The sequence below is a fragment of the Cricetulus griseus genome, chromosome 4 (genome assembly GCF_003668045.3).
Source record: "Cricetulus griseus strain 17A/GY chromosome 4, alternate assembly CriGri-PICRH-1.0, whole genome shotgun sequence".
Taxonomy (NCBI): domain Eukaryota; kingdom Metazoa; phylum Chordata; class Mammalia; order Rodentia; family Cricetidae; genus Cricetulus; species Cricetulus griseus.
This window is the reverse complement of record NC_048597.1, coordinates 72,940,703-72,967,888: the sequence shown is the minus strand read 5'-3', so window position 1 is coordinate 72,967,888 and position 27,186 is coordinate 72,940,703. Positions and strand designations below refer to the sequence as shown.

The following is a 27,186-nucleotide window of genomic DNA, read 5'->3' as shown; positions in this document are numbered from 1 at the left end:
CCAGTCTTTGCCCATTCACACATGAGTGTCTTCATACCTCTATTTGTCCAGTTTAAAATAATATCTTTATGCTGTTTGACCATCTCCTTTCACTTTATACTTTTTTATTTTACTGCTGGGGAATTAAACCCAAACATTGAATATGCTGAGAATGAACTCTTTCACTAAGCCATACAGTCGCATGAAAATTTAGATAATTCAACTTATATGTTTTTGGTATTTCAGCTTAAGGTCTTTTTTCTAAGCCACAGGTAATATATATATATATATATTTTTTTTTTTTTTCTATGTCTTTTTAAGGCTTATACTTTAAGTCAGATATGGTGTATACAAAGCACATAGAAGGCTGGGAGCCTGAATTTGAACCCAGCCTGGGTTTTATATCAAATTTCTTCCACTGAAAATGATGACAGTTTTAAGTTTATGTTTTCATCAAAGACCTCTTTGACCTAACTTTTGCATAAGGTTCATAGAGGAATGTCTGCCCCATGGCCCAGACATATGAAGGTAGCTACAAACGAACACCACTGCAAAGTTAACTTGTATTAGGACAAGAGGAGGCTTGGTGACTTGATTATGTGGCATTTATTTATTTATTTATTTATTTATTTATTTATTTAATTTATTTATTTTGCACCCTGATTGAAGCTTCTCCTCTCCTCCCAATCCCCCTCCCCTCATGCTCTCCTCCCCTCCCCTCCACTAAACTGGCCATCTGACCAGGGAAGATTCCAGTGGATTCCAACTCGGCCACATAACCTTTGACCTCTGGTCTGCCCCAACTAAGGGATGTGCTGGGTTAAGGATGGCCCAGAGATAGTAGGAGTAGTCAACCAATGATTGGTACAATCTGAGACCCAGGCCACAAGAGTAAGCCCACCCCTGACATTGCCTGGAGTGCCAGCACACACAGGCTGGCTGGTCCAGAGTCATGGGATAGAACTGAACACAACTGGAGTGGAAAAAATGTCAATGTCATGATGTATAATAATATTCTGCTATTCACATAGATTGGTGCCTAGTCCAGTTGTCATCAGAGAGGCTTCATCCAGCAACTGATGGAAACAGATGCAGATACCCACAGTCAAACATTAGGTTGAGCTTGGAGAATCCTACAGAAAAGGGGGAGAAAGGATTAGAGGAGCCAGAGGGGTCAAGATTGTGTGGTTCTTCATCATGACCTTTGTAGATGGTAATATTGTGTCACTAGGTCAAAAGGTTACACATGCCTACAAAGTTTAGGTTGAGTGGATTTAATTTCTTTCTTCCTTCTCTCCTTCCTCCCTCCCTTCCTTTTTTCCTTCCATGGCCATGGGTATCCAGTGGGAAACAATTTATGCAATGGATCATCTTTCCTTGATCTTAATATTTTTGTAATTTTTCATGTAGCAATTTTCTGGGTTTTGTACTGTTTTATCTATCTACCCCTCTTCCAACACCAGTTCTGAACTACATAAAAAGTCTCAAAATTCAATACAGCGATTCCTCACACACTGTTCTTTTTCAAGGTTGTTATGTAGTTTCTGTGCCAGGAGCCCAGCCAGAACATGGAAGACTCTGGGGCCCCATAAAAAGGCCTAACATCCGGATTGCTGGCAGAAAACAAAAACAGTCATGCAGCAAAGGCAGATAAAATATCTTCAAGAAAATTAGAGAGATTTCCCAAATCTAGAGAAAGAAATGTCTATCCAGGTGCAAGAGGTCTACAGAACACCAACTAGACAGGACCAGAAAAGAAACTCCCCACAACGTATGCAAATTAAAAGATTAAAAATACACAATAAAGAGTGAGTAATAAAAGCTGCAAGAAAAAACATCAAGTCATTTATAAATGGAGGCAGTCAGAACAATACCTGATTATTTGGCAGAAACTTTTAAAGGCAGAAGCCAGTTCAAAAAGATCACCAACCAGACTACTATGTTCAGCAAGGACATGGACTGGAGAGTTGGCCCAACGGTTAAGAGCATTTGATACTTTAATTCCCAGCACCAACATGGTGGATCAGAACCATCTGTAAACCCAGCTCAATCAATGTCTTCTTCTGACCTATGCAGGTACCAGGCATGCATGTGGTACACATGCAGGCAAAACACTCAGACGTATAAAATAAATGTAAAGAAACTGTTTGTTTCGTTGTGGTTTTTGGTTTTTCAAGACAAGGTTTCTTTGTGTAGCTCTAATTGTACTGGAATTTGCTCTCTAGACTAGGCTGACCTCAAACTCACAGATCCGCCTGCCTCTGCCTCCTGAGTCCTGGGATCAAAGGTGTATGCCACCACCGTCTGGCCTGAAACTTGTTTTAAAAAGATGAAATGCATTAGAAGTAACACCAGACTCTTAAAACAATAAATAAAATTAAAGGAGAAAGACTTTCCATGATAAAAAGGAATTTATCACCACTTAGCCAGCTCTAAAGATTGTCTTTGGGAGAAAGATAAACACACTCAAAAGGTCACAGGGAATCCATTAAAAAAAAAAGTCAGAACAGTTCATCTAAAGAAGTGTATGTAGCTCCCACTGTCATCTACACACCAAAGCCTAGTTTCAGACTTGCAGCTGTGGACCTTCTCTATTTGTGAGAGCCTGGCCTAGCTCTAGACTGTCGATTTAGTTGTTTAATTAAGCAATTCATCCACAGGCTTTACGTGGCTTAGCTCATCTCATGTATCTCCTGCATTGGAACAATTTAAGGAAGGCCAGATTGACACATCAGACACACAAAGAAAAAAGTCCACTTGCCCAGGTCAAATCGTAAATACAAAAGCAGCATGAACAACCTAAAGAATTTGCCTCCCATGAACACACGTGTCCTATCGAAGCATGTTCTAAGTATCACTTCAAACACAGGAGTGATAGCCAGGAAAGTACAAATAACACACTTGAACAAAATAGCAAAGGGAGTTGGGTGTGGTGGTGCATGCCTTTAGTCCCAGCACTCCAGAGGTAGAGGAAGGTGGATTTCTGTGAGATTGAGGCTAGCCTGGTCTACAGAATGAGTTCCAGGACAGCCAGGGTTGTCTGTCACACAGAGAAACCCTATCTGGGAAAACCAAAAAGAGAAAAAAAAATAGCAAAGAGAATTTGGGGTTTAAAAACTGAATTCAATAAAGGGACAGAAACACTGAAGAAAACAAGGTTGAATTAAAGGTGGAATTGAAACACTCAATATCCCAACCAGAAAACTAGGGGAAAACCTTACCTGTAAGTCAAGCAGAGACAGCTTGTTAGGGTCCAAAGATACAGTAGAGGATCTAGACAAAATATGCAAAAAAATAAAATAAAATAAAAACAACTTTAAAGTGAATGATAGGATCCTACAAGAAATACAGACAATCCCAGGTTAATGGCATAGATAAGCTTTTTTAGGAAGTCAGAGAAGAAAATGTCCCCCAAACTAAAGAAAGCCACACCAGTACAGGCACCAGCACACAGAACCCCAGCCAGACAAGACCAAAAAAAGAAGCACCCAACACAGATCATGGTTTAAACGCTACATATACAGAGCTACAGCACTGAGAGCTTGACGAGAAAAAAAATACAAGTCACATATAACGGAAAACCCATCAGAATAATACCTAATTTCTCATTAGAAACTCTAAAAGCAAGAAGGGCCAGGAGTAATATACTCAATGGCCAACCTAGACTACAGCTGCCAGCAAAACCACCTGCCATAGTTGAAGAGAAAGAAAAACTTTTGATCTAAACAGCCTAAAACAACAACAAAACAAAACAAAAACCACAAAATCGATAAACAGAATACTGAAGCAATACTTCAAATTGACGAGAAATAAGCACAGCCAAGAGACCCTGGGGTGGGGAAACAAATGAAGAAATGAAGTTATAATTTAATGAAAAACAAACCACGACTGAGAACACAAACCAGACTGCAATCTAAATACATTTTCAACAATAACTCTAAATACTAACGGCTTCAACTCTCCAATCAACAGACAGGGCTAGTTAATGGATAAAGAAACAAAACCCATCTTTCTGTTGTCTACAAGAAACTCAGCTTTAAAGATGGACATGGCCTTAAAGTAAAAGGATGGAAGAAAAGTATTCCAAGCAAATGGAATCAAGAATCAAGCAGGGGGAGGGTGGTGGTGGTGGTGGTGGTGGTGGTGGTGGTGCACGCCTTTAATCCCAGCACTCAGGAGGCAGAGGGAAGCAGATCTCTGTGAGTTCGAGGCCAGATGGTTTACAGAGTAAGTTCCAGGACAGGCTCCAAAGCTTCACAGAGAAACCCTGTCCCTAAAAAAAAAAAAAAAAAAAAAAGAATCAAGCAGGCATTGTTATCTTGATATCTGACAAAATAGATTTCAAACTAAAACTAATTAATCAACCTCTGGAGCACCCACCTTCAATAAAAAAGAATACCAGTGGAATTAAAGACATGAATTAACACAAACCCAAAAGTAAGGTAATTTCAACACCTCACACAGGTCATCTAGACAAAATAAATAAATAAATAAATAAATAAATAAATAAATAAATACTTCAGAAGTAAATGCCATCTTATATTAAATGGACCTAGCAGATATCTACAGACTATTCCAACCAAACACCAAAAAAATACACATTCCACTCAGCAACACATGGACACATCTCTAAAAATCCACCACATCCTGTGACACAAAGCAAATGCTAACACACAGAGAAAAACTGAAATAATTCCAAGTGTATCTGAACTTCATAGAATAAAGCTTAAAACTGATAGCAAACAAAGCTCTGGTAAGTGTGTACACTCATGGAGATCGAACAACTCACTAATACATAAGGAGTGAGTCAAAGAAGAAATCAAAGTGTTCTTGGAACTAAACAAACATGAAAACGTAACAAGCCTCTGATGCACATGATAAGAAGTTCTAAGAGGGAAATCCACAGCTCTAAGTGCCTACATTTAATAATAATAATGAACAGAAAGAGCCCACAGAAATGACATAATGATGCAGCACAACAACTTGGCAAAAGAACTAACCAAACCCACACACAGAAGATGGCAAAAATTAATAAAAATCAAAGCAGAAATTAATGAAATAGAAACAAACAGAAACAAAAGAATAAAAAGATTTGATGATCTAATTGTTTGTTCTCTGAGAAGATAAAAAAGATAAACAGACCCTCAGCCCAACTAAACAAAAGAGATAAAGAGATCCAAATTAAGAGAATCAGAAATAAACAGTGACACAACAGACACCAAGAAATACAGTGTATTATAAGAGAATACTTTTAAAACCTGTATCTTATTAAGTTGGAAAAATCTAAAAGAAATGGATGAATTCCTTGATTCAGACAAAGTGCCAAAGGTGAATCAAGAGTCCAACAATATAAACAGAGCCATAACACAGAAGGAGATCCAAAGAGTAATAAAAAGTCTACAAACTTAAAAAAAAAAAAAAGTCTAGGTCTAGATGTATCCCCAGTAGAATATTAGCAGACTTTAAAATCAATCCTTCTTAAACTCTTAAAAAATAAAGAGGGGGGAGGGAAGAGGGAAGGTGGGAAGAGGGAGGTGGGTTGGTTTACTTCAGGCCTTAAGACCCAGCATAGACTGCTGTTGCAGTTCCCCAGAGAGCAGCTCCTCTAACACTGGACAATTATCCCTTGGAGTCCTGTTAATATCTATGTTTCATCAACATTCAGCCCAGGGCCACTGCAGGCCTTACAGTGTTAGTTCCCTGCCCAGCAGTGGTAGGCCAACACAAAAGGTACGTAATGGTATCTTTTGGAGAATATTTTTTGTCCTACATTGCTTTGTTTGGATATTTTGTGTGTGTGTGTGCCTCACTGGACTTTAGCTTTTACATTATTCTTTAAGTGATATGAATTAAGGAAGTCTCATAGATCCAAGAATTACAGAATATTAGCTGGCAGTCTCCCCACAAAAGAAGAGTTAAATACTCAGCAGAAACATGAGCTTTGAGTCACAATACTTACATTGCACTTTCTTTCTGTCCTCTCTGCCTTCAATTGCAGCCATGGCCTCATGGACCAGCTGGGGACTGTCACAGCCTTTACTCCAACCTTACAGCTACACATGGACCAGCTAGGGGTGTGTCACAGCATTTACTCCAACCTTACATATTTCATGATGTAAAATTCCCTCCTTTTGAATTTGGTCTTGTATATTTTACCATGAAAGGTCTTTAATAAAGGTATAAAAATTAACTAAGGATGCTGGTGGCATGAGCCTTTAATCCCAGCACTCAGCAGGCAGAGGCAGGCAGATCTCTGAGCTTGAGGCCAACCTGGTCTACAGGACAGCCAAGACTACACAGAGAAACCCTGTCTGAAAAACCAAACAAGATAAAAATAAAAATAAACTAAGGCAACTAATTTTTCAAACTATAGTTTCATTCCATAAATGGGTTTGATAACAATAAAAAATTAAGACTGTTAAAGTAAACAGAATATATACATTTACTGCAGATACACAAATATACACAGCTTCGTATTAGGTATGGTTACACAGTGTCAAAGCCACTGTCTAAATCACAGGAACTGTCTGCTCAAAACCAAATGGAAAAGCATTGTATATTCTGTTTCTATAGTCATACTGCTGTATAAAAACCTATTGCCATGACAAACAAGAGGAAGACAACTTAAAAAGCTGGGCTATGTAAAGTTTTTCCTCTTGTTTTGGTTGTATAGCAAACACATGTCACTAAAATATTCTTAAGAAAAAATAATACAGCTATAAGAGTCACTAGGGAAAGTGCAGGCAGGTGCAGGAAGAAAAGCATCTATGCTTTCCACGTATCGTTCACTTATTTAATCCACACAGACCAGAGCAATTGCTCCTAGCTCCTATGACATGAATGATGCCATAACAGTCTACCGTCTGCCATTTGGAGTATGGAGTACAGTCATCAGCACATGTTGATCTGTCTACATTAAGGATTATAGGTAATCAAAGACAGAATCTGGAACATCTAGTTGCTAATATCCCCATAGATTACAGTTTAAGCAACAATGTGAAAACAGCTACTAGCATGAACTAGAATCCAGGGAACAAAACTGATCTGTAGTTAGTCGTGAGTTCCTAGGAAGGTCAGTGTGTGTGTGTGTGTGTGTGTGTGTGTGTGTGTGTGTGTGTGTATTGTAGGTGCAAGTGAAGGGGTACATGGATGTGCAGGAACATATGGAATGCAGAGGACAACCTCAGGTGTCGCTCAGCAACTGTTTTCCACCATTTTTGCTTGTTGTTTATGTTGAAAAAAGATTTCTTGTTGATCTGCAGTTGCAGTTTATCCAGTAAGCAAGGTTGGTTGATCAACAAGCACCAAGCCAGTGCCTAACACCTGGCCTCTTTCTTTTCTTTTATGACATTGAGCTAGTTTGTTTTTATTTTGAGACATGGGTTCCAGAAATTGAATTCTGGTCTTCCAGCTTGCTAGGCAAGCACTCTGCTGACTGAGCCTTCTTCCTTGCCCTTCGGGCCTCCTGTGTATCTACACAACGGGGGCTGCAAGGTCTTGCCTCCTTTGCATTTACAAAGTTTCCATAGCTAAGATTTTATGATGCATGCTTTTAAGTGACAGTCCTAAGGAACACATTTCTCCAGGAGAGGTAAGTGACACAGTAATACACTCTTGCCCTGGGGTTCTGTGACTGGCCACTCTCTACCTCCTGGGCCCAGATACCACTGACAGGCTTCCTTAGCCTGCAGGCCAGCCTGAAATACTTGCCTCTCCATTGCCACCTGGTGGCAGCAGGGTTCACAGGCTTGAAGATCAAATGCTGCCTTTTTGTGTCACAGACAGGTACCTCCAGCTTTTCATTCCAGAGCAGAGGAGGACAGATCCCAAACACAAGGAATTGTTTGCCCTTTGTTGTTCCAAAGCTTGTCTTCCTGAAGACAAACTTCATTTCCAGATAATTCTCCCAATCAGAAGCATCCATTTTAAAAAATGGAAAATACATTGCACATAGGATTTTAAAGAAGCTGAAAGAGCCATGAAAGCAGAAAATTGCTTTCTCCACTAGTACACTCAAGGCTACTGGGCTCAACAACTCCAAGCGGACAAGGGGGTCTGTGAGTTAACACATGAGCTGTGCAGGAGTAGAAGCAGGTCATGGTCAGGATCTCTGTCAATAGTCATCACTATACTTCATGTGTCTCTGAGGTCATTGTCCAAAACACTTCAGAACTTTCCTTTCATGCTATCGTAGCATAAGGAACCTCCTGGCTTTAGGTAAAGATAAGACCCAGGAAGTACTTAATAAAATCTTTAATCTGTGTTTTTAATGTGTTTATGGTTTTGTGCATCCACGTGGCGTGTGTTTGTGTGCATGCTGAAGGGCAAGAGGAGGACATCAGATGCCATGCTCTGTCATCCTCTAGGTTATTTCCTCAAGACAGGGTCTCTCGTTAAAAATGGAGGTGGCTAGTCACAAAAAGACAAACATGGTATGTACTCACTGATATATGAATTTTAGACATAGAGCAAAGGATTAGCCTATAATCCTCTTCACCAAAGAAACTAGGAAACATGAAGGACTCTAAGGGATAAATGGTCCCCAGGAATGGAATTGGCATGAACTCCTGAACTAATTGGGAGCATGAGGGTAGGGGGGAGGGAGCTGCTACAATAAGAGCAAGAAAAGAGGAGTAGAGGAGAGGAAATGGAGGGGCAGAAATATTGAGTTGGGGAAAGAATAGAAGAGAGAGAGCAGGATGAGAGATACCATATCAGAGAGAGCCACTATAGGTCCGAGAAGAGATCTGGAACCAGGGAGATCTCCAGAGACCTACAAGGATGACATGATCTGACAATCCAGGCAATGGTGGAGAGGATAACCTAAAAGCCCTTCCCCTAAAATGAGATTGATGACTTCTCTTTATGCCATCCTAGAGCCCTCATCCAGTGGCTGATGGAAGCAGAGACAGACATCCACAGATATACACTGAGCTGAAATCGGGAATTTAGTTGAAGAGAGGGAGGAATGAAGAGTGAAGGGGTCTGTACCAGGTTGGAGAAACCCACAGGAACAGTTGGCCTGAACAAGGGAGAGCACATCGACCCCAGATGCTGTCGGGGAGGCCAGTACAAGACTGATTCAGATCCCTGAACATGGATGTCAATAAGGAGGCCTCTGCATTCCAGGGAGCCTCTGGTAGTGGATTAGGATTTTTCCCTGGTGCAAGAAGGGACTTTGAGAGCCCATCCCACGTGAAGGGTTACACTCTGGCCCTGGACACATGGGGGAGGAGGGATGGGGGTGAGGAGAGGGAGAGGGAGAAGGGACTTACATGTGAAACAAGCTTGTTCCCTAACTGGAACTAATAAATAAATTTTTTTTTAAAAAAAAATGGAGGTGGCTGGCAGTCAGGACCTAGTGTTCCTCCATGCCCTGCTTTTTATGTGGGTGCTGAGAACTCTCCTTAACCCACAGTTCCCTTTTACTTTCCTGGTATCTATAGTTACTCTAGGTTATACACACATATCTAAAAGTTTGGAGCTAGGATCCAAATAAGAGTGAACATGTGCTGTTTGTCTTTTTAGGTCAGCACCATCACATTCAGTAAAAGATTTTCTGGTTCTATCCATTTCCCTGCATTTTTTTATTTCATTTTTATGTTCAGACAAATACTATTTTCTAGTTTCTCATACCTTTCTATTAGCTTCTACTTTCATTCAAAATGGAAGAGCTGTCTGGGTGTTTCCTCTGGCTAGACAAAAAGAAGGCAAAAAATCTTATATGTAACAACTCATTTGAAGTTGTTTTTTCTCCCAAGGATAGGAAACACTGTGACAGTTTGTAGTTTTTAACTGACTTATTAGGAAGCAGAAAAGTTTAGAACATATGGAAAGATAGAAGCCTCTGTTTATTGAGCATCAGTTCTGCTAGACACTGAGGGGAGTTGGGTTTTGTTTGTTTGTTTTGTTTCTCTTAAACATGTGAGTTATCTTGTTGAAGAAAACTTACAGACTGATACCTAATGATAATATGGTAGGCATCCTGTTGGATAATGAATGGTAAGGGACTGCCACCTTAGCCGTCATCTGTGGGTCACTCTGGAGAGCCTCTGACGACCACCTCCATGGATGGCAACAGGAAGGTAACACAATAAATCATCCGCTGTTACTAAATAGCAAAGTACTGCTTGCACATGTTGGTAGCATTCTCTCCCTTACTGCCACCAGACTTCTCACTAAAACCATAGATGGACCCCAAACATTTTTGCAGTTAGATTGTCTAGAATTGTATCTGTTTTGAAGAAACATCTGGAAATTTAGATAAAAAACAAACGTTTCTGTTTCCTTTTGTTTTTAGGCCTAAAACGTGTTATGTAGTCCAGCCTGGCCTCAAACTCACAGAAATCCTCCTGCCTCTGTTTCCCAGAGTGCTGGGACTAAAGAAGAATACAAACAGGCCTGGCTCAAGTTCAATTTTAAATAAAAGAATATAGTGTTCGCTCCCGAATGAAAAGCAAATAGAAGAAAGCAAAGGCTAATGCAGAGTAGTGTGAAAATGACAATGACAGAGAAGGCTAGCAGACCTCAGAGACTATGAATGGATGACAATGAAAGCTAGCTGCTAAAGGCAGAAAATGAAGATGTTAATATTCTTAAAAGCTGTTAGCTGTATTCAAAGAGAAGACAGGGCTTTTCTTATTTTCATGTCAAAATTTGCATTAATGCAAAATAGCTTTAAATATTTATGTTACCACATAAGCATAATGATGACTGTACACATTACAGGCATTTGTTGTTTAAGATGGACACCCAGACAAAGATAAAATAATACTAGGATAAGAATTTTTAAAAGTGTGTTAGACAGTGGGTTAAAAGATCTTGATGTCCCCTCCCCAAAACAAAGCCAGGAATTGGTGGCACACGCCTTTAATTCCAACACTCGGGAGGCAGGCGGATCTCTATGAGTTCGAAGCCAGCCTGGTCTACAGAGCGAGTTCCAGGACAGACTCCAAAAGCAATAGAGTAACCCTCTTTTGGAAAGAGAGAGAGATAGATAGATAGATAGAGAGAGAGAGAGAGAGAGAGAGAGAGAGAGAGAGAGATCTTGATGCATCCGTAGTTGATCAGGAAGTTTGCTTTTTTGTTTTATGGAATCTCTCAGTGCTCTATAAAAATGCAGACTCATAATCCACTTGTGCTAAAAATCACAGCAGATAAAAGATTACCTGGTAAAAGCTGTCAGAAATAGAGACATACTGTGGTATTTTTTCCCACTTCTGAGAGTCTAAAACTAAAGAAACCATTTGAAAGACCTATTACAAGATTTTACCTCTTAGGAATTATAGAGATATGAAAACCTCCCCCCCCTTTTTTTTTTGGTTTTTTGAGACAGAGTTTCTCTGTGTTATAGTCCTGGCTGTCCTGAAACTCTCTTTGTAGACCAGGCTGGCCTCAAACATACTGAGATCTGATTGCCTCTGCCTCCCAAGTGCTGGGTTTAAAGGTGTGTGCCACCACTGCCTGGCAAAAACCTTCCTTTCAAAGAAAGGGAAAAAAAGTCAACAAACATATTTACATCAGTTGTAATCCTCCTATCTCAGGTTTCTAAAAGCTGAAGATACAGGCATGCTCCATCACAATGGAAAGCCATTTTAATTACTTGAATATTTGTGGGTTTTCCTACATGCCTTTGATTAAAGACTAATGTCTCCAAAGTATTCTTTTTCTATTTGAATATTGTATTAACAAAACAAACATAAGTGTATTAGTATCTTGAATATGATGATTAACTTATAAACTTCAGACACAGGGACAAGTAACACATACCAGTGACTGTACTTGATTCTTGTGTAGAATTAATATATTCTTACACTGAAAACTCAATAGTAATGATAATGGTAAAAATTTGATAGTGATTCTATTAGGGAAATCAGTCATTTTCTTTACCTTAGCTACTAGTATTTTCAAATACCATTATTAATACATCATGAGAAAGAGCTACCATACAAGACCTAAACTGAAATACTGACTGCAATATATTCTAATCTTGGGCAGTGTGATGGGTAATTCTAATAACAGTATCTAAAACTAGCAAAAAGACAAGCCTCTGGGCCCACTCTGAGCAACTATCTATTTTAGATTAACCAGAGCTCTTGACCTGGACACATGGGGAAGGGCCTAGACCTGGCCCAGGATGATGTGGTAGACTTTGGAGAGCCCCTTTTGAGGACCTTACCCTGCCTGGGGAGTGGAGGGGGGATGGCTAGGGGCAGGTGGGATGTTGGGGGGAGGGGAGGGAGAGGGAGAAGGGATTGACATCTGAAGCAAGCTTGTTCCTAATTTGAACTAATAAAATAAAATAAAAATTAAAAAAAAACAAAACAACAACAACAAAAAACCAAATTAACCAGAGCTTATGAGGCATTTTCTTAAATGAGCTGTATTATTGTTATAATAATATAATACAATATATTAGCATGTAGGGGAAGACCCCCCTACATGTGAACTATATTTTGGGGCAGGATGGGAAGAGATAGCCCACATAGGGAGAACCCTTTGCCTGCTTGCCTTCCTGTCTCATCTACTGACCTTGAGTTCATCCATCCACTGCTACAGTTGCTGCAGCTGATAAAGGAACTCAACTTCTTGGGCCATTGTTTTAGTCACTGTTCTATTATAAAGAAAGCATTTAATCGGGGGCTTGCCAACAGTTTTAGAGTGTTAATTCGTGATCATCATGGCAGAAAGCACACAGGCATGGTGCTGGAGCAGTAGCTGACAGCTTTATATCCTGATCTGCAGGCAGCAGAGGGAGGGAGGGAGGGAGGCTAGACCTGATGTGAGCGTTTGAAATCACAAATCCCTAGTGACACACTTCCTCCAACTAGGCCACACCTCCTAATCCTTCTAATCATTCTCAAATAGTTCCACTCCCTGGTGACTAAGCATTCAAATATATGAGCCTATGGGGCCATTCTCATTCAAAGTACTACGTCAATCCAAAGTGGACTGAAGAGCAGTAGCCCTCCCAGCTATCTTCCAGGCTGTCAACATCAGACTGGGACTCCTGAGATATGTTTCATGGACTAGCCAGATGATAGCTTGTAATAAATCTTATATAGATATAGAAACATAGACAGATTGATTGATTGATAGACAGACAGATACACAGACAGATTCATTATATCACTTCTGTTTCTCTAGAAAACCCTGACTAATACAGACTTTGGTACCCAAAATGGAGCCCTTACTTGAACAGATTAACACATGTCCTGGTACACAGTATGCAGCTATTGATCTAGCAAATGGTTTTTCTCCATACATGTTCATAAGGACCACCAGAAGCAATCTGCTTTCATTGGCAAGGCCAGTGGTATACCTTCTACAGTTTTACCTCAAGAATATATTAACTCTCCAGCTGTGTCATAACTTAGTTCAAAGGGATCTTGATCATCTGTCTCCTCCACAAAATATCACATTGTTCCACTATATTGATGATACTGTGCTGACTGAACCAAGTGAGCAGGTGGTAGCAATCACTTTGAACGCATTGGTAACACATACACATATCAGAGGATGGGAAATAAATCCAACCAGACTTGAAGGGCCTCAGCGAAATTTTTAGTTCAATGGTGTAGAAAACACAGAGATATTCCTTCTAAGATGAAGGATAGGACACTGCACTTGGCACCTATCACCACCAAGGCAGAAGCAATACCTCATTTGTGTATATCACTCTGGCCCATAACCCAAGTGATGGGAAAGCTATTAGTTTGAGTGGAGCCTGGAATAGGAGAAGGATCTTCAACAGGTCCAGGCTGGTCTACCATTGGACAATATAATCCTACAGAACTGATGGTACTTGAGGTGTCAGTGGCAGATAGGGATATTTTTGGAGATACTGGCAGCCCCCATAGATAATCAGAGAAGAGACCTTTGAAATTTTGGAGCATAGCTCTACCACCATCTGCAGCAAACCAGTCTCCATTTGAGAAAGAGCTCTTGGATTGCTACTGGACCTTAGCAGAAACTAAATATTGACTATGGGACACCAAGTTACCATACGACCTGAGCTACCCATTATGAGCTAGGTGCTATCTGATCCACCAAATCATGAATGACATAGAGCATGCACAGCAGTGATCCATTATCAAATGGAAGTGGTATATATTTGATCAGGACAGAGCAGGTCCTGAAGACACACGCAAGTTACATGAAGAAGGGCCCAAATGCCTCTGATTTCTACTCCCATTCCAATGCCATCTGCTTGCCAAGTATGCACCCATAGCCCTCATGGTTTGTGTCCTATGATCTGTTGTCTGAGGAAGAGAAGACTAGGGTTTACAAATGGTTCTAGGTGTTACACAAGTAACACCCTGAAGTGGACAGCTGTAGTATTATAACTTCTCTCTGAAATAACCCTGGAAGATGCCAGCAAAGGGAAATCTTCACAATAGGCAAACTTCGGGGAGTACACATGGTCATACAGTTTGTTTGGAAGGAGAAAATGGTCAGATGTGTGATTGTTCACTGATTCATGGGCTGTAGCCCTGGCTGGCTAGATGTTCAGGGGCTTGGAGAGAGTGTGATAGGAAAATTGGTGAGAAAGACCTCTGGGGAAGAAGTATATAGATTGATCTCTCCAGATGGGTGAAGGATGCAAAGATACTTTTGTCCCATGTAAATGCTCATCAAAAAGTGACTCAGCTGAGAAGGAGTTCAATAATCAAGTAGATAGGATAATCCATCCTATGAATAGTCAGCCTCTTTCCCCAGCCATCCCTGTCATTGGCCAATGGGACCACTAACAAGTGGTCATGGTGACACAGATAGGGGTTACGCATGGGCTCAATAACATGGACTTCCACTCACCAAGGCTGACCTGGCTGCTGAGTTCCAGATCTGCCAACAGCAGAGACCAACACTGAGCCCCCAGGATTGAACCATTTCCCAGGGTGACCAGCTAGTGATCTGATGGCAGACTGACTACACTGAATCACTTTCTTTGTGGACAGGACAATGCTTTGCCCTTACTGGAATAGACACATATTCTGGTTATAGATTTGCCTTTTTCACACCTAATGCTTCTCCCAATACTATCTATGGACTTAGAGACTGCTTTATCCTTTGTCATGGTATTCCATACAGCATTGCTTCTGACCAAGGAACTTATTTCACAGCCAAACAAGTGTGACAGAGGGCCAATGCTCATGGAATCCACTGGGCTTAACAGGTTCCCCGAGATCCTGAAACAGCTGTTCTGATAGAATGATAGGATAGCCTTTTAAAGACACAGTTACAGCACCAGTTAATAACAGTCACCTGGAGGGCTGGGGCAGAAGTATATAGCTTAAACCAGTGTCCAATATATAGTATGGTTGTTCTCATAGCTAGGAGTCACACGTTCAGGAATCAAGCGGTGGAAAGGGGAATAGTTCCACTCACTAGCACCCCTAGTAATCCCCTAGGAAAATTTTTGCTTCCTGTTCCCACAACCTTAAGTTCTGCTGGCCTAGAATTTTGGGTTCCAGAGGTGGTGTGATGGTTTGAATATAAATGGGCCCCACAGACTCCTATATTTGGATGCTTAGTCATCAGGGAGGGGCACTCCTTGAGAAGGATTAGGTAGGGCCTTATTGGAGAAAGTGTGTCACGGGGGGTTGACTTTTAGGTTTTAAAAGTGCAAGCCAGGCAGGGTACAAGTTATATGATAGGGGATATTTGAAAGGGGGGGTTTTGGGGGTGGGGTAAGAGGTAAATAGAGAAAAAGGAAGAAAGTGAGTAAAATAATAAGGATGTCTGATAAAGACATAAGCAATCATACTTTTTTTTTTTTTTTTTTGTTTTTCGAGACAGGGTTTCTCTGTGTAGCTTTGGAGCCTATCCTGGCACTCGCTCTGGAGACCAGGCTGGCCTCGAACTCACAGCGATCTGCCTGCCTCTGCCTCCCGAGTGCTGGGACTAAAGTCATGTGCCACCAACTCCTGGCAAGCAATCATACTATTAACTATCTAAAAAAAAACTATAATACACCTAATTCTATGTATAAATAACATTTCTCATCTGGGCTAACAATGCTCCCTTTAAAGGCCACCTAACAAAAACTGGACATAAGAAAACCTCTTTTGGGATACTCTCTCAGCCTAGACACATGCGGGAGAGTCTAGGCCCTGCTTCAAATGATATGACAGACTCTGAAGATCCCCCACAGGAGGACTCACCCTCCCTGGGAAGGAGGGGAGGGAGAACTGGGGTTGACATGTAAAACAAGCTTGTTTCTAATTTAAATAAAAAAGAGAGAAAAAAGAAGCCCTCTTTTGAGGTCAGGGCTTGTCTAAGAGACTCCCAAAACATACAGCCTGTTGTTATTGCCTCCAGAAGAAGAAAATGAGTTCTTATTGCTGAAGACATCATGCACTTCAGAAATAGGGCCCAGAGGTCACTGAGTCCTGACTGACCTGAAAAGCTTCCTGCTGGAGCATGGTACCAGAAGGCACCATGCAAACTTCCAAAGGAGGGAGCAGGGAAGAGCCCTGCCTAGGTAAGACCCTGTGAACCACGGTAGTTTTGAGCATGGCATGATAACCCTTAGGATGCAGTCCTTGTCCACATAAAGGCCCATTGTCCTAGAGGTAATTCCCACTGGCAACCTACTCATTCCTAAGCAGTGCAATAAGGAGTAGCATTTATGTAGGACAAAGTCAAATTTGTTCAAATCCTGTTTTTATATCACCAATGTAGCAAAAATAAAAGTGGGAAATCTTAATGTAGGTTTTTATAAACAGTGGGCTCACACAAACTTGTTTTTTAAAAGCCATGTTATAAGTGCTATGAAGAAGGGACAGAGTCTTCATGAAATACTGTACTTGGTCTTTTATTACCCATCTAAGTGATCATAGTCCATCAGGTGCAGGTTTTCCCGTGTCTTTGAGGACTTTTAAACTCCCTTCACACTCCATTTGTCCTGTACTCTTTCACGTCCAGTTCATGAACACACCCAAACATCTCCAGCTGGTGAATGTTTCAGGAAGGTCATATTCCTGTGGGAATTTACCAAACCAATGATCTTTGCTCTCTGTTTCAATCTTCTAAGCTTCCATGGAAGATATTCCGGTACACCAACCACACAACTGACTGAAACACCATCTCAACCATATCTGATACACAACTTGATAGAAAACACATTTTTATAATAATTTTTTACTTTTATCTATTATAACAAGAATATTCAAGCCAGTCTTGGTGGCACACACCTTTAATCTCAGCACTCAGAAGGCTACACAGAAAAACCCTGTCTTGAAAAACCAAAAAAAAAAAAAAAAAAAAAAAAAGGAGGAGGAGGAGGAAGAAGAGGAGGAGGAGAAGATTATCGTCATCATCATCGGGACTGTGTCACACAGAGTTCAGACCAATCAACCATCCCACACATTTTCAAAAGTTGGGGAGGAAGAATCCTCAAGGGCTTTACAAACCACCAGCCCTCAAAAAGAAACTGATTCTCAGCTTCCCAAGCCCCCCTCCTCTGCTTCAAAGTGTCTTTTCTCTGTGTGTCTGGTGTGTGTGTGTGTGTGTGTGTGTGTGTGTGTGTGTGTGTTACTTCCAGCAAATGCTTTCCTTCAACTGCTGGTTCTGTGGTGCTTGAGGTTTCTCGGCTGCTACCTGTTGCATTACAACATACACTTACAACATGCAAGTGTATATTGCATTACAATATACACTCCTATTCCAAATAGAGGAATGAGGGCATATTGAGAAAAGATGGGACTAAGGGACGACCAAAACTGAGCAGGGCAAACATCAAACCCTGTAGACTATATGCAGTATTTAGGACTTTAGCTTCAAAGAGCTCATACATTTCACTGTGGTGATATTTTGTTTATGATCTAATAAAGCTTGTCTGAAGATCAGAGTGGAGAGCTAAGCCACTTGTTAACCACACACCTAGTTAAGATCTAAGCCACTAGATAGCCACACATACGTTAAGTCACTAGTTAGCCACATACCTAAGCCACTACTTAGCCATAGAGGACAGGCAGTGATGGCCACACATTTAATCTCAGCATTCGGGAGACAGAGGCAGATGGATCTCTGTGAGTTCAAGGCCACCCTGGGCACATGAGAATGAATCAGTCTGACCTTCAGCTTTAACCCCAATATCTATCTCTGGGTTTTTATTAAAATCAACTAGAATTCATGCAACACTTCACCCTTCAACTTTGCTGCCTGCTGGACTGGTTCCACACCCTATCTGCAGTTCTCCTTGGCAGGTTTCTCACAGCTCTGGCATCTCCAACATCTTGTGGGCTCCAGCAAAACCCAGGTTTAACTTTCACAGTCTCATGAAATGGCCTATCACTGCTTCACAAGAACCACACAGCCATGTACTGCCTGGCCTCAGCAGCTCTCTGAAATTGTGGAGAGTAAATCAATGAGGCCCCTTTCTCTTGCATGTTTCATGCCTCCAAAGCCAGTTACACATAAACAACACTGCCAAATTTGGCTGCCAACTTGGGGTAGACTCTCACCCTCTTTCAACCCATTAGCAGCAGCTTTTGTATGCTACAGCAATTGCTTTCTCCTCTCACAACCTGTAGCTCAGCTAGGAGCAGGTCTTACCCTGAAGGCACCTTCCCAAAGCAGGAAATAGCCACTTAGAAGCATTAATTCCCTTACTATGCTTTTTTCTTTTCTTCTATTTCTTTAGCCCCATTTGCTCTTGACCATAGTGCTGCATAAGGGTTATCAGTGATAAGCATTTCGTAGGCTCAACATTACTTACTCTGTCTTGACAGTTCCTCTGCCAAAGAAACTAGCACATTTCTTTTTAATTGGGCCGAGTGTAAATTTTTAGGACAAAGGCAGAAAACAGGAAGATTCTTTGCCAAAATAGCACATGTACTGTCTCTAGACCAGTTGCTAATAGAAACCTTGCTCCCTCTGAAGCTTCTCAAGCTGGGCCTCCACTCTTCCACCTCTGGGTTTACAGTAAGAAGCATTGCTGAGAAGAAAACAGTATGGATAGACAGCTGAGAAATGTAGATATATTGTTAAAAACTTTCCAGAAAACAGCAGTTGCTTCTTGTACCCACTTCATACAAATGTTTGCAATGCCCCTCAATGAGAAAGTCTTTAGGGACAAGGCCCTAAAGACTCAAGGAGCAAATGGTTAATTTAAATTTCAATCCATCAACCGTTGGAAACTCCAGATAATTTGGCTCTGGAAAATCACTAAAACTCTCTTATCAGTCAATCAACCTTGTAGAATCTTTACCAACTAGTTAAACTTCACACACTAGACTTTTTTTTTTCCCCCTGGAACCGTTTACGGCACAATATTGTCATCAATGCAGGTACTTCATAGATAACAGGAAAATGAAAGTAATACACTACTTTAAATGAGGATCAGCAGGAACAACAGCAAGTAGGTAGGAAAGATCTCCTCAGACACAGACCTTAAGATACTCCACTATGAAACAGGAAAAAAGAAAGGCCTAGAAAAAAGGTGGAAAGAGCTCAAAATAAGATGGTAGAAGTAAATCAGTAGCTACAAGATAAATAGGACAAAGGCACCCAACAACAACAAAACCTTTTAATCTTACACTATGTGCATATTCTGGAAAATATGGATCAAATTCAATTGGGCTATTTTTAACACTTTAATGACCATCCATTGCTTGCATTTGTGTATGACATAGCATGTTTGTGATTACCAGGTGTGGAATACGTTAGAAACATGCTAACATATCACCAGCTCCCATCAACCCAAAAGCTAAGAATGCCATCAGATAGCATTTGAGACTTGAAGTTCCTGCTGTGAATAAGAATTCATGGAAAGAGGCTGTATCTGTGATGGCTACCTGATGGATTCTCATCACAAAGAAACAGATCTTGAGAGAGGACAGGCAATTAACTGATTTCTTTATTACTTTGTGTTGTTTTCATTACTTATGAGACAGAATCTCACCCTTCTGGACTGGTCTGGCATTAACTCACTTTATGGGCTTCGAAGGTATGACCACCTTCCTGCCTCAGCCTCCCATGTGCTAGGATTACAGGTATGAGTAGCCAGACTTGGCTGTCTTCTAAAACTTGGAGTGTTAACTCAGGGGTTGGAGAGATGGCTCAGTGGTTAAGAGCACTGGCTGCTCTTCCAGAAGACCCAGGTTCAATTCCCAGCATCCATATGGTAGCTCACACCAGTCTGTGATTCCAGTTGCAAAGAATAATGCCTTTTGGCCTCCTCAGACACCAAGCATTCATGTGGTACATAGGCAAGCATGCAGGCAAAAATACCCATACACATACAATAATAAAATTGTTTTTTTAAAAAAACTTAAAGAGTGGACCCACAATTATTAAAATACTCCTCCTATGACAAAGGTCTACCTGGAGTCTTTACTCTGTTAATTCTGAACACCTCTCAAACACTTCCTTAGGACTGATGAGGACACTGCCTAGAGGAGTGGTAATATAGCCCAGGCTGGACGAATTCCCTTTGAGTCCTGGCCCACAAATCACCAATTCATTACTCCAATCAACTTAGAGAGGCTGTTTGTGCCTCAATTTCACACCAAACTGGAAGAGATCTCAGGAATACTTCATGAGTCTCCTACTTTTGCAGAAAAGAAGTGTGGAGCAGTATCCGTGATCCGCTTCCTTGCTCACGAATCTTCTTGCATCATGACCTTGTCTAACATGAGTACACACTTTCAGCACACAATCTATCATGATTTTCTGCAGTATACCTTCCATGGCTTTGGGCTTTACCAGCTTCAACACTTACCATATTTAAATGCTCAATCATTACAAAATCCGTGAAGGTAAATACAAGAATGGTGAGGAGATTTCTTTTTAAGATTCAGAATCCAGAAATGTAAATACTTATTGCTGATCTTTGAGGGCCTGGTTTATGCCCTCAGGAAGGTAGGAAGCCTTTTTTAGAAGGAATCACCATGGAACAAAGGTCAGCTGAACGAAGGAATTCAGTGAATTTTATTTTATTATTTTATTTTTATTTTTTTGGTTTTTTTGAGACAGGGTTTCTCTGTGACTTTGGAGGCTGTTCTGGAACTTACTCTAGGCTGGCCTCGAACTCACAGAGATCCGCCTGCCTCTGCTTCCCGAGTGCTGGGATTAAAGGCGTGTGCCACCAATACCCGGCTAGGAATTTAGTGAATTTTAAATGGCAGTATACAGAAAATAGGCTATATAATTCCCAACAAAACTTTTTGTAAAGATACACCTGTACTTTTGAGGAACTGGCTGTGTAGTGGAAAAAGGACTAGCCAAAGAAACACACCCTGAGCAGAGCCAAAGAAACACACTTTAGCCCTGCAACCAGAGCCAAAGAAACGCACCCTTGACCCAGAAACTGAATGCCAAAGAAACACACTTTGGCCGCAGAATCAGAGGCAGTGAAAGAAATAAGGCCTGGCCCTAAAATTAGAGACAAAAGGCTAAAAAGAACCAATGAAAGAAACACACTTTGGCCCTCTTCTCCCTGGAAAAACTCCACTCCTAAGAAGTCCTATATAAGCCCAAGGCCTGTTCCGGGTGAGACCTTCCTTTGCTGAACAGCCAGCCAGAGCAGAGTGGAGCAGAGTTGTTACACTCTGGGAACCAGAGCTGAACTGTAACAACTTCGCTGGGGGAAATCCTCCCCTGCCTAAGCAGAGTTGTTACACTGGGGAAGCCTTTCCCCGGAGCTGGAGAAACCCTCTCCGGCCTGAGCCGAAATGTTACATTGGGGAAGCCTTTTCCTGGAGCAGGGCTGTAAGCTGCTATGCTTACTGTGACCTGTGATATTCCTTGGTCTCCTCTGGCTCAGCTGGGCTAAGCCTGACCCCATTGAGTTGGGTGACAACCCTCTGAACAGCTTGGTCCTCATTTGGTCCTTCCAGAATCCTTGGGACACCTGAGACTACAGGCTGCAGTGACCTTTTCCTTCTCCCCTCTCTTCCATGGGAACAGTGTTGTCCATACTCTCTCATTCTCTCTTGGGTTGCCTCTTAGAAAACCTCCAGAGAGAGGGGGGTTAAGAAAAGTAGCATTCAGTTCCATATTGGACTATCAGTGATCCACTAGCCAGAGGCATCAAGCTGTTTCTTATATTTTTGAAGGTCTGTCTGAAACTGTCAGATCTTACCTGTTATAGGATCTCTAAGGGCAGTCTACATCTGGCCAACATCGACAGTAATCTCTAGTTTTATCATAGAGAAGGAAACAATATGGGAGGGACAGGTGTTTTAGAATTTGACTTAGGTGTTACAGGGTAAGTATCACCTTTTGGCAACCTGCTGGTGAGCAGTCTCTGGACCCCACTGTGGAAGTGGTCTGGTTGAACCATAAATATAGGTTTAACAACAGCAGAGCGAGGAAATAAATATGAAACATTTTCCATCACCATAAATTATTTTCTTATACCTTCACAACTTTCATGTATATAACACTTTCTTATACCTTCAGTGCTTACTTGCACTTGCATGTCCTCAAACAACACTTTCTTAGACTCTCAGAACTTGTTATCCTCAGTGCTTACTTAAGCTTTCATGTCCTTAGACCTTTATAACAGTTTTTTTGGGGACTCTGATTGCAACTGGGCTGAATTTTCATCAGTAGCCTTTCCTAGGTTCTCTTTAAGAATCCAGTCCTGCCAGACAGTGCTAAGTCTCAGTTTCTCTCCATGTCCCCTTCATGTCTTTTTAAAACTGATATCACCTAGGCAACTTATACATTACAAAGTTTGGCTACCAGCAAGAGGTATGCTCCTGTATGAGTACATGAAGGTGCAGCTTTAATACCTTATTAAACAATTATTGTTTTTGTTTTTTAATTCTATCATAAACCCTGCTTTTATGAGTTTCATTTTCAGGACAGGAATTATCATACAAGAGAGAAAACAGGCATGGGGGTAAGCCCCAGTGAAGGAAAGATTGATAAAGGAGTCATACTAGGTAGCTAAATCAGCCTTTCTTCAGTCTGATTTTTGGTTGTGAGCCTAGCCTTTAACGGCTGAGCTATCCCTCCAGCCCTCTTCAGCCTGATAATAATTTCCTGACCCTATTAGGATGGGCTGTTTGTTAGAGGTGAGTATCTCTTGGACGATAAACATCTATGTGTAAGAGCTACTCCAGAAAGGTGTAGGTAAGAAATAGAGAAGAAAGCAAGTTAAGAGAATTTGAATTGTTCATTTGTGCAGTGGCAGAAGTTGTCATCATTGAAAACTGGGATACCAATTTTGGCCGTTTGAACTGTACTGAGGCCAGAGTGAGGCTTTAATAAAATTGGAGTCGGTGGAGGAGGAGGACAAGGGTCACAAAGTGAAATCCACTGGAGGAGTTTCTGTAAGCTCCAAGTGGGAGCTGAGAGACAGGAGGAACAGGGTCACAGAGGCCCAGGTGTGATTAAAGAAGCTGTGGGGCTTAGCAGGCAGCTCCTAGTGGGAGGAGGCCAGAAGATAGGGACAGTTCTGATAGCTGCCCACATGGTGAGGCCCCGGAGGGTGGAGGAGCTACAGAGAGAGAACACTTATCAAGCAGGCAAGGAGAGATGGATGCTTAGATCAGGTGGAGAAAGAAGTGGCTGAAAAATTCGGAACCAAATATGATCAGTGGCAGAAGCCAGCACAAACAAATGATCTGTACACATCTTAAAAGTCAAACCAGCAACTTGAGTCATTTTGAAATGTTTAGGCACTGGCACTACTGGGTGAAGGGAAACTACTGCTGAGTTAATAAGTCAGAGATCCTGAATCAAGTGGTAGGTTCCACTGGCTTTTCTAACAGAGTGTGGGGGTATAAAGGCAGATGTGGGGAGCAGAAGACTTTTTCTTAGGTCAGAGATGAGCGCCTAAGTCCCCTGAGGCTTTGGGAAGAAGGTGGGTATTGAGCCTGGGTGATTCATTTGGTGAGGTTTTGTAATTGAAGGATATTGGGAGTGATGTTTGGTTATAGAGTGGTTTTGGGTGTCCCATACAAGAGAATCTACTTAAGAGGGCAGTAAAGGGAAAAGGTATACCAGATCATGTGGTTTGGAGGAGAAGGGAAACAGCTGGCAAACCTGGGGCCAAGAGGATGGGGGAGTCAAGGAGATACAGGATCCCACTTTGGCTAGGAGGTCCCTTCCCAGCAAGAGGACAGGACAGGTTGGCACCATTAGGAAGGAATGGGTAAGGGGAATACTCCTAAAGATACAGCTAAGTGCTGGGGTTTGGTGAAACTGGTAAGGCTGTACTCCTAAAATAGAGGAACGAGAGGGAGAAGTGAGTCCCCAGAACTCTGTCAGGAATGAAGAAGTGGGTCTGGTATCCAGAAGGAAGGAGATGAAATGCCCTGATACTGTGGTAACTACCTGAAGCTCCCTGTCAGAGATGGTGGCGGTGGGTCCAGGAACTGGGTCCCCTCAGTCATTCATGGCCAGACCAAGGTCAGATGAAAGGTGATCTGAGTTTGATGTCCTCATGCCACGACAGACCCAGTACACTTCTTGATGGCACCATGGACATGGTCTGGGTGGTTTATGAGGGTTCTGACAGGCCTGGGCCCAGTGACCCTCCCAACCACATTTGAAATAAGGACACAGAGGTTCTTAGGCGTTAGGAGACCAGGGGAGTCTGGACTTTCGCTTTGGCCACTTAGGAAAGAACAAACTAAGAAGATCGCCAGTCCTTAAGATAACTAACCCCGAGGTTCCTTTCGCAACAGGAGAGGGCGCCATCAAAGCTGCTAGCGGCTGGCCCAAGAGCCCCCTCCCACGCACCTACGGCACGACCCCCGAGCCAGCCCAGCACCTACAGCAAGCCCCTCACCCACGGCACGCACCCCCACCCACAGCACAACACTCCCCCCCAGCCAGCCCAGCACCTATGGCACGCCCCCCACCCACGGCACGCCCACCAAGCCCACGCACCCACAGCAAGCCCCTCAGTCCGCCCACGCGTACCTGCGGCCTGGCCCCGGACGGCGACGCACTCAGCACTCTGCCAGTGCGGCAAAGGCCTGCTCCAGGGCCGCGGGATCCCGGGAGGCAGGTAGGCGCCTGACTTCCGCCGGATCGCCACCCGCCTGAAAGTGTAGTGGCCCTCGCTGTTCATGGTGGCCTGAGGTCCCTCCCCGGAAGCCTCGGCCCACGTCCAGGCTGAGCGGCCCCCGGCGCCCACCGCAGCCCCCGCAGGCGCCGCTTCCCGGACCGCTGCGCTCCTGCTCCGGGGGGAGTCGGGCGGTGACCCACTGCACAGCCAATCGCCGGAGCGCAGCGCGGTCCCGCCCGAGGCGCTCGGGGCACCAGCGTTGCCCATTGGTCCGGGGGAAGGGCGCGTGCACCTGCCGGGCTCACCTGGACCGCACAAACGCCTCGCCCGCTCACCTACCGGCCACGCCCCGGGATGCCGGAAGAACAGTCCCTCGGGTTACCTCACTGCAAGGGCCAAAAGTCACTCGGGCCGCGGCGCTGCCCACATTCCAAGGGCCAAAAGTCGTTCGGACCGCGGCGCTGCCCACATTCCAAGGGCCAAAAGCGCTGCCCACATTCCAAGGGCCAAAAGCGCTGCCCACATTCCAAGGGCCAAAAGTCGTTCGGGCGGGCCGTGGTGCTGCGAACTTTAGGTAAGGAAATCAAACTTTGAAACTGAGGAGAGCTAGCACCGCCGAGCTGGAATTCCAACCTAGACTGCCCCGCCGCTGTTTTAGGAAGAACCGAATCGTCTTGCCAGGGGCACTGTTGGAAGAAGAATAAGGAAGCACAACTCTCAGCTAAAAGGGAGTGAGATAGTTTCCTCTGGAGCCTTCCTAAGTGACCGTGATCCCGGGAACACAGATTTAGGTTACCCCAAATGCTATGGTCCAACGTGGAAGCAGTCTTATAGTTTCACAGAACAAATAAAATCAAGGGAAGTATAAAATACATTGTTAGGTATATCAGAGAGGCAGTCACAAACAAGGTGGAGGTTTGTTTGTTTGTTTGTTTGTTTTCCCTATAGGCTTTGTGATACTATCTCACGACCTTCTTAGCTTTGGAGTTGCTGGAAGTCAGTGGGTCAGCTAAGTCTATAGATTCCAAGGATTTTTAATCTATTAGTCACAGGATGTTAGTTTTGACACAGAGGTGGGCAAAGAGATGGCTGCTCCCCTAGACAAAATAAAGTGAGTAGTCCAAGACAAGGTCGTTAGCCTCTGGCCTGTAACATTCCAGTTTCTTCACAGTACCCAGATTCTAATCAGTCTCTGCTGACAGATGTCTTAAGTTTTCATCCACAGAGTAAACGGGAAGTAGAGTGAACATCCACGGGTTTCCAGGACAGCTCAAGACCCATTTACCATGACCACTGTTAAAAATATCATAGTAATAAATTCAAGAGATTTATGAAAACGAAGTCATTTTTAATGTACAATTGTGCAGAAAAGGGACATAAGTGTAGAGAAGAGCTAAAGTAGCTGGCGTGGTGATCTGGTGCAAGACAATGGCTTTTCTTTTTTGGTTTTTCGAGACAAGGTTTCTCTGCGTAGCTTTGGAGCTTATACTGGCACTCGTTCTGGACACCAGGCTGGCCTCGAACTCACAGTGATCTGCCTGCCTCTGCCTCCCGAGTGCTGGGATTAAAGGTGTGCGCCACCAACGCCCGGCGACAAATGGCGTTTTAAAGCTCCTTAATTGCAATAGACGTTCCTCCTCTCTTCCCACAGATCATGACTTGCTCTTTTCCAAATTTCCCATCTTACTAGTTTAGGATAATTTTTTCAGTAAGTAATTTGGGGCTCCACACTGCCCCCTTCTTTGATCTGGGCTGTCACATAGCCGACGGCCCACATTTTTCCAGCTCTGTGAGGAAAGCTGACTTCAATCTCCAGGAAGAGAGAGCAAAGCCTCGGAAAACCTGCTTATCTGCAGCTCATGAACTTTAGCACACTTCATTCTGAAAATGAACAGTAACAACTTATTTCTTATACTGCATTCAGGAATTTAGTGGCGATGCACCAATGCACTTTAGAGTTCTTTTAAATTTGTCAGGCATGCACACATATATGCATACATGCAAGTCCATATACATACACATATAAAATATATAAATATGTATATAGAAGAATACAAGAGAATGCATATGTGTTGGTTTGCAATGGTGACAGCCTGTAGTCTTTGCTGCTGGGGAAGCTGGAGCAGGAGGTTCACTTGAATCTAGGCAGTCTAAGTAAACCTGGGCAGCACAGTGACACACACACACACACACACACACACACACACACACACACACACACACAGAGAGAGAGAGAG

At 42.7% G+C, this 27,186-nt stretch overlaps 1 protein-coding gene across 6 annotated transcripts in view; it reads right to left on the bottom strand.

The window, feature by feature from the left end:
* Positions 1 to 25,431, bottom strand: part of Fgd4 (FYVE, RhoGEF and PH domain containing 4) — a 161,261-nt gene extending 135,830 nt beyond the window's left edge. The window contains exon 1 of one of the 6 annotated variants that reach the window (XM_027413414.2): positions 25,289 to 25,431. Coding sequence is in view for 2 of the 6 variants with exons in the window: in XM_035444753.1 (XP_035300644.1) it covers positions 24,862 to 25,012 (151 nt within the window). In the remaining 4 variants the exon portion in view is untranslated. Of the gene's footprint in view, positions 1 to 3,200; positions 3,232 to 24,861; positions 25,208 to 25,288 lie in introns of those variants that run through there. The other 5 variants (XM_035444751.1, XM_035444753.1, XM_027413412.2 and 2 more) reach the window with 5 other exon arrangements.
* Positions 25,432 to 27,186: the final 1,755 nt, after the last annotated feature.